At 46.8% G+C, this 12,256-nt stretch overlaps 1 protein-coding gene across 1 annotated transcript in view; it reads right to left on the minus strand.

Annotated features, from left to right (window-relative positions):
- Positions 1–693: 693 nt before the first annotated feature.
- TMEM178B (transmembrane protein 178B) overlaps positions 694–12,256 on the minus strand; it is a 367,840-nt gene continuing 356,277 nt past the window's right edge. The window contains exon 4 of the mRNA XM_012649757.1: positions 694–944. Coding sequence (XP_012505211.1) covers positions 694–944 — 251 coding nt within the window. The remainder of the gene's footprint in view (positions 945–12,256) is intronic.

A 12,256-nucleotide genomic window follows, 5' to 3' on the forward strand; every position in this document is an offset into this window, starting at 1 on the left:
ACGGCCTCCTCTTCACTGGTGTAAGGCAGCTGGAAGGTAAGACTGGGTTTCTGAGCATCCACTGACGTGTCCTTGCATCCACGCGGATCTTGCCTCTCAGCACGTTCTCTCCCCTTCCCGCCTCCGAAACTTTGTCCAAAAGTCTGGCAGCAAAGAGAAAACGTCCTTCTCAGTTTGTTACTCCTTGTGTGTTGCTGGTGGGCCAGGAAGGAAACCAAACAGGAAGAGCAGGAGAAGAAGTGATTCTGAAAATGGCCTCAACTATGTGATAACATTCTATGAACTAAGGGCTCTGTTGGCCTTTGATACGACTGGTGGCCGGCGGCATCCTCTCCTGCTGGCCCAGTGGGTGGCACTTCCTCCTCTACCTCTGTGCTGCCTCAGACCACGGCCACCATCCCTTCACCACTGGTCTTCGTGAGTGATGGGGGTCAAGACGCTCTTGCAAGTGGCGCTGTTCGCTCCGTCGTCAGGAAATCATGAAGCCAAAAGTCAAGAATTGATGGAAGAGCCACAGGATGGGGACACTTTCCCCATCTCAGTGATGAGGCAACACAAAGTCTGGTGAGATGCAGGTGCCTGAGCCAACTCAACTCTTTCTTGGCACTGGCATCATCTTGATTTAGTTTTGTTTTATATATGTATATTATATATATATTTATATATATATATATATATGTAAGGGTTTGTTTTTTAGCACACTGTCCCATTCTCGGGTCTGGATTTAGGGCAGTTGGTCCTCGGGACAGGCTGAACAGAGGGGGCCAAGGTACAGAAGAATCCCGAGATTAGTGTGAGGCCCAGGCCCCCCCATGCACAGAACATGGACCATCCATAGCCATGGCTGATGTCATCGGGGAGTCCATACAGGTAGCGTGGGTAACGTGACAGCTCGAAGTTGATCCCAGCCACACAGGTGCACAGTGAAATGATGCAGAAGGTTCCTGGAGGACAAGGGAAAAAATATGGGGTGGGGTGATGGAGAAGGAAAGGGAAGAGGAGAGGAAGAGAGAAAGAGAAAAGTTAGGATGATTACGGTTTCAATTTTCTTGAGTAGGAAAAATGAGAAGATCCAGGTAAGAGCAAGTCATTAGCAAGGTCAGTAGCTGGAAATATTTACAGGGAGGAGAGTAGTATGGAGGGATATCACTTCCTTACTCTCCAGTCTTGGACAAACCAGGAAAGTCTCCTCTCTGGGAAAATACTAAATAGATATCTCATTAGAGTTTTGCATATAATGGTGGGAGGCAGAAAAGCATTCAGTTCTTTTTCCTAAAGTGTTTTAAATTCATTTTCGTTCTTTGGAGACACAAAGCACACCTCCTGTTTACTACTGCTTTAAAGAGAAAAAATATCTTTTTTCTTTCCTATGCGTAACATCTTATACAATATTTGGTTTTCCTGTACACTGTTCACCAACAACTTTTCCAAATCCTGGAAATCTTTTCCTTTTTCCTATAAAACACATCTCCCAAAGTGTTCTCCATGGGACACTAACCTGATGAGATATTCCTTTACAACGTGGGAGGCAGAGTCAAAAGACTGGGAACCCTCACCTGACTCCTCACCCACAAAGACTCACAATCCACGTTAATATAACTTCTCTGACCTAGTGTTATATTAAACAAACTTATTTGATGATGGGACCTTCTCTTAAAAATATTACTCATATTAACCTCCAATAAGACTGCTGTAAGAGCCAGAATGACAAAAATGGTTTAGAATTATATACCTGCTTTTAATCAATACAACAAATATGTGGTGTACCTAGAATGAATTCAAGAGCATTTCTCCATATTTACTATGTCTTATATTCCTTATGTAACCGCTGATATGAGAACAATAACCGCAGAATCATGTGTGGCTTGGCAAGGCTGACCTGGGACAACAGAAGGCAGAAGGAGAAGCTTATTTTTAAGGGGAGGTGCATTATGTGTTATGTTTATGATAAAAACTCTTGCCTTCTAATCACCAACTTTCTTTAAGATCCAGCCTTGTTTCTTTAAGATCGTTTATTTCTTCCAACAGGTTTCTGGAGGACAAGGGAAAAAATATGGAGTGGAGTAAAGTGATAATTGAAATGGCCATAATGGCAGCAGTCAGACCTCATACGTCTAAGTGTACTGAACCTTTAATTCTTAAAATAACTCTATGAGGTAGGTTAGATTATTATCCCCGTTTTATTAATGAGGACATTGAAGCCCAGAGAGGTTAAGTCATTTGCCTAAGCTCACACAGCTAGTAACCAGTAGAGCGAGGCTAACAACTCAGGCAGGCTAGATCTAGAGCTTGCAGACTTATCCACCATGCTATTTGTGACTCATGTCAGGCAAGGTGGGTCCCTTTGTGGACTTCCCCTGTTGTATACCTAGGTTCCGGATGAATTCTATCACCACTCAGTATGGTCAGAACAGTTTGTAGTCTTGGAGGACTCGTTAAAGCCAATTGCCGGGCCCCACATCCACAATTCCTGGTTCAGGAGGTCTGGGGTGGGGCCTGAGAATTTGCATTCTTAACAAGTTCTTGGATGACACTGATGCTGCTAGCCGGGTGACCACACTTTGGAACTGCTAGGTTAGAGAAAAGTTTTTATTGGAGAAAGATGAAACTTAATAGGCCAAAGTTTAGATGACAGAGGAAGAAATACAAATGGGTAATACATGTGAAGAATGCTGAATTTTACCAATAATCAAAGAATTAAAAATTAAAAACAGAGTGATAGAGTATAATCAAATTAGCAAAGTTTTATTTTGCTTTTTATTTTGTTTTCTTTTGATTTGTTTTTTTAACGATCATCTCCAAAAGTAGTAAGGGAGCAGTCAGATGGATCACCCCATAGACTTTAGGGAAAGTGTAAGCTGGTGCTCCTTACAGAAAAGTGATGGTTAAAATATTCATTGCTTTGATCCAGTGATTTCATTTGAGGTTAAGAAACTAATTTCACCTGGGGACCAAGATTTAGATCTTAAGATGTTCCTACAGTGAAGGGGGCATTGAGGAGGGGCCAAGGTAAGCCCCAGAGATTGTGGTGAGCACTGTTCTCAGAGCTGGGAAGTTTGAGTTTCACGTGGGGTCAAGACACTTTGGTGACTAATATGCATTTGCTAAGTCAGAAGTGTGGCTGACAGTCCAGAGGTAGGGAGACCAGTTAGGAGGCTGCTGGGGTCAATCGGGAGAAGGAAGGAGGGTCTGACACGGTGGGAGCAGAGCCAGGAGCTCCTAATGGCTTAGTGCATGATTGTTTAGTCAATGTTTGTTTGTAGGGACAACTGAAAGTGATTTGCCGGGGGGACCCAAGCACCAAAATGTGTATGTATTTGTGTTTATGTGTGTTTGTATGTATACAGGCGTATTTGTGCATGCATGCGTATGTGTGTATGGACAGACACATACGGCATCATCATTGCTTGTGAGAGCACTGGTCCTAAACTTGTGGGAGTCACAAAGCATCAAAGTTCCCTGTGTTTGCACTAGGGCTCGGACTGAATTCTCTGATGGTACCCAGAGTGGACCAGGTCTCAGTCTAGACTTCCTGAGTCAGAACCTCTTGGGGAGAGCGAAGAAATCTTTACTTTTTGGAAGTTCCTTGGATGACTTCTGTTGATTCTCCTGTTTGAACCCTTGTGTGGGGCAGAGGTGCTTGCATCACCTGGGCAGGACATGGGAAGGAGCCAGCCTTCAGGGCACAGCCAAGGAGAGAGCAATTGCCTGGGGTGGGGATGCAAAAGAAAGCTGTGTCTTGACATTGGTTTTAAATAATCCAGATTCCAACACACCAAAGCTGGCCTACTCATGCCCCAGCTACTGTGGATGTGCTTCCAATTGCTGGTTCGGGAACCTATCATTGGATGTGCAATGCTGTAATTTACTAAAAGTGAGATTTCGGACAGGAAGTGGAGGGAAAGTGGGGGAAGTTCAAGTTCGTGCTGCCCTTGGGCTGTTCAAGGCTCTTGGAAACACGGATCTGGAGCCTGATGGAAAGTTCTGAGCCAGAGATGTGGCCTGAGTCATCACCTCATAAACTGAAGCCTTGGATGTGACTGCGGTCACCCAAGGACCTCATACAAACTGTTTCTACATAGGATACTTTACAAAATGGAGACATTTCTTCTCGTCCAACGCTGCAGTATCCCTTGGTTAAATCCAGTGATTTGTTCTGGGAGAGAAAGTCAACCTCAAGGAGGTCGTGGCCTTCCCAAGCTGCCAGTAGCTGCAGGATTCTCACAGCGTCTTCTGCAAGCACGGTGGGCCAACACAAAGGATGTGGTTGATAAATGGAGAGTGATGAGAGAAGGACCATGTGGACCTAATTACCAGTTGAAAATGACCCAGCTTCTTCCTAACAGACATCTTGTTGTTATGTTAATGAATTAACAAGGGGATCTTCCTGCCTGCAACTCCTGTCAGCTGTTCTGTGACTTTGGCACCTTCTACAATTCCTTCTGTTAGTGCTGATCAATATTCCCACCGATGGGAAAACACTTGCCTGGCTCCCACTGTGCAATTTGCTGGGAAATTCCACGTGACAAAGAGGGAGGAGTTAGAAGAGGTTTTATTAGTTTCCATATAAACTGTTTTCTGTTGTGAGTAAGGATTTATATTTTATGTACCTCTCTTATAAATCTAAATTTGAAAATATGTATTAATAATTAGAAATAGATGGAGGCGCATAGTAGATTCCATAAATGGATGGAAGGAATAATGTGTTGCCATTGTTAGCACCATATTCTGACAGTTCAAATAACTGAGAGCTTTGACAAACATCAGTTGAGTCCTGGGGAGTGGAAGACGAAGGGGATGCAGCCGGGCAGGGACCCTGCCTGACGTGGCTTCCTGTCTCGGGTGATGAACACAGCTCTGCCTATGGTTTGGTGGCTAACTGGGGAGTGTGGGGTGCAGAACACCCTCCCCACCCACTGATGCACTAAGGCTGGGGAAGGCGCCCCCGGGAAACTAATACAGATTTTAAATGGCTCTGCTGCAAAAGATGTCTCAATTAAAGGACAGCAATAGGAACGACAGCACAAGGAATTGCAGCCTCTTCCATTTACCCAAAGTTCACCAGTCCCTTAGGCAAGTGGCACAGGGCTGGGGAGAGCTACCGAGACAGACAAAGGGGTTTCTGCTCAGAAAAGAGTCCACTCTGTGGGAAAGATGAAGTCCTATTCTCCCAGCCCCCACCACCCCCTGCAGTAGCAGACCACAGCCTCTGGGGCTAGGTCTTTAGGATCTGTCATGTTATTTCTCACGAACACTTATGAATAGATAAGTGAGAATCCAAGAAAGACAATAAATAGTAATGCATAGTCATATCTTCTAGCAATACCGTCCATCGAGCGGGGTTTGGGCCTGATTCCAATCAGACTCCAAAACTCATTGTAGTCACAGCGAAGCAAGGAAATGAGAAGAACTCTGCCCCCAAGCCCTTCCCTTTGGAGCCAGGCTCTGCTACGCAGTCCACACGCTGGCTGTAAGCAGTGCCAGGTATAAGCTGGCCAGAGCACTGGTGACTGGTGGTAAGCAATGTCAGGTCTGGGGGGTAGGCTAACCTTGATGGGGTGCAAGTGGGGGAGTGGAATTCCTGTGCCAGTGGGCACCCTGGCAGGTAGAACAGCTAGTCAGCAAATATTTGTTGAACTTCTATGTTTGGGTCAAGCATTATGCTAGATGCTAAGGAGATAAGAGAGAGAGTAAGACATGATCTCTGCCCTTAAGAATCTTTAATTAAATCTAAAACAAAAAGCTAAAAAAAAGCTATCTGGGAGGGGACATGAGACATGCATAAATGAAAAGAGTTGAGGATGAAGTGAAAATAGCCTCAGACTGGGGATTAAGAGACCCGAGTTTACTATCAGTTCTGAACCTTTGGTCCCCTCATCTGTAAAATCAGGAAGCTTGAGCAGATGTCTATAAGGTCCCTCCCAAGTCTAGTAGTCTCTAGAAAAAGACTGAATAATAAATACCGAGTAGTAAATGGTAAGAGTAAATGGTAAACTCCTTGATACAGACAGTAATGCAGGATCGGGGAGGGTTTTCCGGGGAAGCTGGGTCTTTAAGCATGAAGAGGGTTTCGGCAGGCAATAAACAGAAAGGAGTCCTCACCTGGTGTGGAGGGCATCCCTCCTTGGACCTCAGCGCCCCACTATCCTAAAGCTCCATGCCCACCATGAGACGGCACGCCCACATACCACCCTTGCTATGCCTCTGACCTCCAAGGCATAGTAGCTCCCTGCTACCCTCAAGTCAAGCTTCCATCATTTCTCACACGGACCACTGTAGTAGATCATTGGTGTCCTGCCTTCTATTCTTGCCCCCATAGAGTAGCCAGTGATATTTCAAAAATTTAATCAGATTATGATTCTCTGCTGCTTAAACCCCTCCAATAGTTTCCTATCACACTCGGAATACAATCCAAACTCCTGCAGCCTGCCCACATGGCCTTGCTTAAGTGGATCCTGCCTACCTACCTGGACTCACTTGTCACCTTGACCTCACACTCCTACACTCTGGCTACACCACAGATCATTCTGTGTCTCAAACTAGCTAAGCTTGTTCCACCTCAGGGCCTTTGCACTTGCTGCTCCATCGCCCAGAATGGCCTTCTTCTAGCTCTTCTCCTATCCTAATCTGAATTAAGATCTCTTCTTAATTCGGATTAGGATCTGAGAGATCATCCTTTCAGAGAGATCTTCCCCAGTCCTCTTCTGAAGTAGCACCTTCCCAAGTGGTTTTCAAACTGTGTTCCATGGAGGTGTCTCAGGAACTGCCACTGGGAAGGGATGGGGAGCAGAAGAGACTCCCAGCCCTTGCCCTTCTCTTTGGCCAGAATAGCTCTGCTTTGATCAGTTACCAAGTGAAACTTCATTGAAGAAAGGATTCTAGTGATTTAAACGTTTTTGAAAATCACTGGCCCTGCCCATTTGCAAGGGAAACCAAGGTATGCCACTGTAGGAACTGTCCTTTGGACAGCAAAGTCCAGCGGGTGCTCTGTCGGGGGCACGTCCATGTCTCTGGCAGAAATAGCTAATCTCAGCCCTCATTCCTGCAGGTCTTGGAGGGGGCCTCGGACTCCTACTCAGTCCAGCTCTCCGGGCAACTAGCAGCAACCAGTAGGTCACAGCTGGTTGGAATGAGAAATAAAACTAGTTACCCTCTCTGAGCCAGGACTCTCAGTGGCCTGGGCTCAGATTCAGGGGTCCGGTTAGAAGAGGATACAGCACCACCCAAAGTAGTCACAGGTGGGGAGCTGCACTATTACGACCTGCTGGCACACAGGGAGCTGCGACCTCCAGGCCTCTGAGCTCTGGGGTCCCCGCTGGTACGCTCTGCCTGTGGGTGGGCAGGGACGGCCAGTGGGGCCAGGGTGGGCGTGTGAACACACATGCTCCCTGCGCTGGTTCAAACCCAGCACTGGCTTCCTCCCCCGACCATCCCCACCTGAAGCTCTTTCAGCACTCACTTCCACAGCATCGCCTTGGAACTCACCACCCTGCTCTGGCCACTCCTGTCTGTGCCCTTGTCAACACCTGGCCAGAAGAGGGGAGGGCGAGCGCTGTGCCCTGGGGCTGCGGCTCCCCTGCCGGCCCCTCCACTCCAGTGGGAGTGAAAGAGAGAACAGCGTTCTCACGCCCAGCTCCTTGTCCCAGCACCAAACACAGCTTCCTCGTCTGCACCCTCCCCATCGCTGCCATCTCCACTTAATGTTTCCCTGGTTGCCAAATATTAGATTCCAGTTTTCTCACTAGCTTCGGTTTCTTGGCTTCCTCCTGCTTGGGTAACTCTTCCCTCGGTGTCCAGGTGGCCCTGACTCCAGGCCTCGGCCCACCTCCCTCCTGCTCCCTCCCAGCCCTGTCGGGGCTTCTGGTCCTCACCTTGTCTGTTCAGACTAGCAGCTCCCAGCTCTCCTCTCATCCTACGTTACACGTTCGCCGCTGACTTGAACTCCCACCAGGACGCTATTGATTCATATGATTATTTCCTTCTTTCCACACCCCGTCCCCAGGGACACGGTATGTTCAGGGTGTTCCCTGGTCTCACACCGATTTTCAGCCAAATTTCCTTAAGTTCCTCACCTCTTTTATTCCTTCAAAGCCTTGCTTCCCAGTAAGGCGGCCAACCATCCCAGTATGTCTGGGACTCAGGGGAGGAGGGTGTCTGAACATGGGACTTTTGGTCCTAAAACTGGAAAGTCCTGGGTGGATGAATTAGCCGCCCTGCCTCGAGTTTCCTCGCGGTCCAGCTCTCCGTTCTGGGGCCAGGTGGGTAGCACTGCGGCGCCCACACCAGTGCACCCCGGCTTGCAAGGTAGAAAGCACAATGCCTCAACCAGTGGAAACACAGAAACCTGGATCCTTGCAATGTGTTGCCAATGTTAAATGCCAGGCCAGGATGGCATTGTTTGGGAGCAGCTAATTCATTTGTAACCCTGAAATGTAACCCAGAAAACACTTAATCAGTAACCCAATAATGGCTCTATTCCAGTACCACTTTAAAGGTTAATGACCAAAATATTTCTCAGCTGATATTAGAGTTATGGCGTTAACTCCTTGCTCAGCACACTTCTGAGCGCTAATTGCAGGTGGATACGGCGGACAAGGCTGCGCCTCCTGCGTGGTTGTTGGGGGACTAGCCCACATAGGAAGGGGAGGGTAGAACATATGTTCCCCCGCCTTCAGGGAGTCTCAGAGAAGCCACACCAGTACTGCCACAGCCGTGACTCTGTGGAGAAATAGCATCAGAATTTAGGCCTCAGGCTAGGCAGCAGAAACGCTCTTACTAATTCAAGAAGCCATCTCCTAGGAAACCGAGGCCCTTGCGAGGGTTCTCACGGGGATTCAGGGCGCTTACATATTGTGTACACAGGCATCTTCCCAAATATCTATTCCTTATGCGACCAAGTTCTGCCCAAAACTTCACTGGCATATAATTTCTCCGGCTTTCTAGGGCCGGAAATCCATCTGCGTGACATTTTCTGCTCCCAGGAACGAGGAATGACGTCTGTGTGTCCCTGAGCCTGGCATGCTCCCTTGTTGCTATGTGGAGAGAGGGACTCTGTTCTGATGAGCCCAACAGGTTGCTGCAAAGCTGGCTCTGCATAGATGCCCGTGTGGACGTGCGTGTCAGGGATGTCTGAGAAGCAGTGGCCCAAGTCCTCCAGAAGACACTCCCCTTTGGCCCCTCCCCAATCCTTGAAACCATCAAAGAGCAAATCAGCAACAGAAAAAGAACCTTCCTCCTCCAGTAGTAGCACATTCATCCTAGGAAGCGGATGTATACTAAATCCTCCCTTTGCTTAGATTAAATGCTGAGCAGCATTTAGCTCTCGAGAGCAGTTTATAGCTTTGTTCAGACCTGCATGGAATACAAATCACTGTTGAATGATACACCATTGCATCACCAGCAGTCAACAGGCTGGTCACAGGGTCTTACATCAAAGGTGCCACAGGGATGATCTGGGAGGAGGCAAGGGATGGTGGATGTGTTCAGAAAGAGAACACGCTGCAAGGGATGGGGCTCTAAGCTGGGACAAGATCATCCATCATTCTGCAAACTGTGCAGATACTGTGGGCGGAGACGCTGCTAGGAGTGGAAGCCAGAAGCCATAGCCCTGGGGTGAAGCTTTGCACCCAGGCTGTGGTCACACCGCAGCAGTGCAGCATCCCCACAGCTAAAAGGATGGGTCCCTTCCTAGAGGCTGGCTTCAGTTCTAAAGAGAATACTTCCGGACTGCTACTGCACAACCTGGAGTCTTATCTCCCTTTTTTACACATTTATGGGGTGGCCACCACATCTGGAAACACAGGTATTACAGACTGAATTGTGTCCTTGAAAAATCCATACGCTGAAGCCCTAACCACCCTCCCTTCTCCAGTACCTCAGACGTGACTGTATTTGGAGACTGGGCCTTTAAGAGATAATCAAGTTAAAATAAGGCCATTAGGGTGGGCTCTAACCCAATCTGACTGGTGGCCTTAGAAGAAGAGGAGATTAGGACATACAAAGAGACACCAGGCGCATACACGCACAGAGGATGGCCTCATCAAGAGACAGCAAGAGGAAGGCCACCTGCAAGCCAGGGAGAGAGGGTTCAGAGGAAACAGCCCTGCTGGCACCTTGAATTTGGACTTCCAGCCTCCAGAACTGAGAGAAAATCAATTTCTGTTGTTTAAGCCACCCAATCTGTGGTATTTTGTTATAGCATTCCTGGAAAAGTAATACAACAGGTGAAGACATAATATTAATAATTGTCTTATTAATACTACCTTACGGTGCAGGATAAAATAAAAATACCTGCGTTTCCAGACTTGATGGCCACCTCGTAGGTAGAACAGGCATCTAAATGCTGTCATGTGAAACAACAGCTGCTGGGCAACTTGTGGCTCTTCCTCCTCCTATTCCCCATCGCCTATGTATCTATGCTCACTCCCACTCAACGTCCATCAAACCACTTATTTTTTTAGGTGTATGTTTAGATTTGATCACAAGATCAGTGACCCTAGTGGCATCTATACTAAAGCTAGGGCCTTTGCAAACTTGTGAAGACATCAAAAGGGCTGAGCAAATGGAAGAAGGCATTGGTGGGGTGTTCAAAGGGGTTTCGTTACAATGAGAATTTACTAAGATCAAAGTGCCACTGTCCAGTCTCCTTGGCTGGACTCTGGCATTCGCATCCTCCACTAAGTCTACACAGAGTCCTTGGAGTTAGCCAGCACGGTCCAATCCGAGTCATGAATCTCCCAGGAAGCCTTCCCCAAGTCTGCCTAGCACAGGATTAGCCACACTTTTTCTGAATCCCTAAGACTTCTATGGTCTGAAACAGGCAACCCAGCAATTCCAGAGACCACTGCCTGCTCTCTGTTGTAGTTTGCGTTCAGCAGCACCGTAACTTGCTCAATAACTGGTGTGGCAGTGGTGTCTCCTTTTATATTATATACAGCTCTGAGCATTAAATCTGTATCACTTGATGAAATGGGATCGCTAGGCTGTGGAGCTTTTAAGTAAAAACAGGAACTTTGAAATCTAAGGGGAGTGAAGCAGACACTATGCCTGGTCCTCCTGTCCTCCTTTCCTAAAGCATCGTGTGGGCGCAGGGGGGTTCGTGCAGATGCAGGTGTGCGCACGCGCGCGCGGGCCCGTGCACGTACACACCTATTTTGTGTTTCAGTGGGCACCTTGGATTTCAGGAAGCACTTTTATTTTTGCAGACATTCAGTATCGGAATAATACCCTCTCTGCAGGATTACTTTGAAGAGTAGTAATAATGAATGTGAAAAGGCTTAGAGAAGTTAAAATTGCTTTCTACGTGTAAGGTATAATATTAGAAATGGAAAGCTTTAAGTGAGGTTGAAGAAAAATTGTTCTCAAGGACAAGAAAAAAATGTGTTTGCTGTTTTCATGCCCATCATCCGCTCCATTCTCCTCTAATCCCATCCCGGGGTAAATGCTGCCCCAGGGAGAAATCGCTCTCAGCAGAAGCCAGAGGCAGTCCGCATTCTGTGGACTGTGTAGAACCAGAAGCGTGGAACTTGGAGGGATCTCAAAATACGCTTATGAGATAGACCCTCCTTGGTAATGGAACTTATCTTTGACCTCTGAGAGGTTACAGCCTCCGGTGGGGGTCACATGACAGGTGGGTTTGTGAAGGAGCTTGTTAAGTCTGTGACTCAACCAGGATGGGTCGCAGAAACCAGCCCTGAGAGCAGTATTGGGAATCACTGTATAACATGAGCTGGGGACCTTTTTAAAACATTTTCACTATCTTACTCTTAATTCATTATTTGTCTTAATTACAAAAGTAATAAAAAGTTATTGGGAAAAAAATCACAATCAATTTAGGAATGTAGACATAACTTGAATAGATGCTATCCTTCTTCCTACTTGACACGCCTCCCAAGATATCCACTGCCAACAGTTTGGGGTATACTCTTTCAATTTTTTTTTTCTATTTTGATACATTTTTACAAGTATTTTTTCCTACAAAATTTTGCTTACTGTTCTGAACCTTGCTTTGACCACTTAATGTGCTTTCGATAACATTCCATGTCTATACATAAAATCTTAACAGCCACAAAGTATATTACAAGGTATGTATATACCAAATTTACCATTCTTCCACTTATGAATGTCTGCATTTTTTCAGATCTTTCAGTATTACAAAGAATCCTGCAATAAATATCCAAGTTGGGGACCTTTTACCTTTTATCTCATGCTACAGAGATTCTGATCCTGGCTGCTCTGGAACATAGAGGTGGCACTG

Source organism: Propithecus coquereli, unplaced genomic scaffold (assembly GCF_000956105.1).
Source record: "Propithecus coquereli isolate 6110/MARCELLA unplaced genomic scaffold, Pcoq_1.0 Scaffold302, whole genome shotgun sequence".
Classification (NCBI taxonomy): domain Eukaryota; kingdom Metazoa; phylum Chordata; class Mammalia; order Primates; family Indriidae; genus Propithecus; species Propithecus coquereli.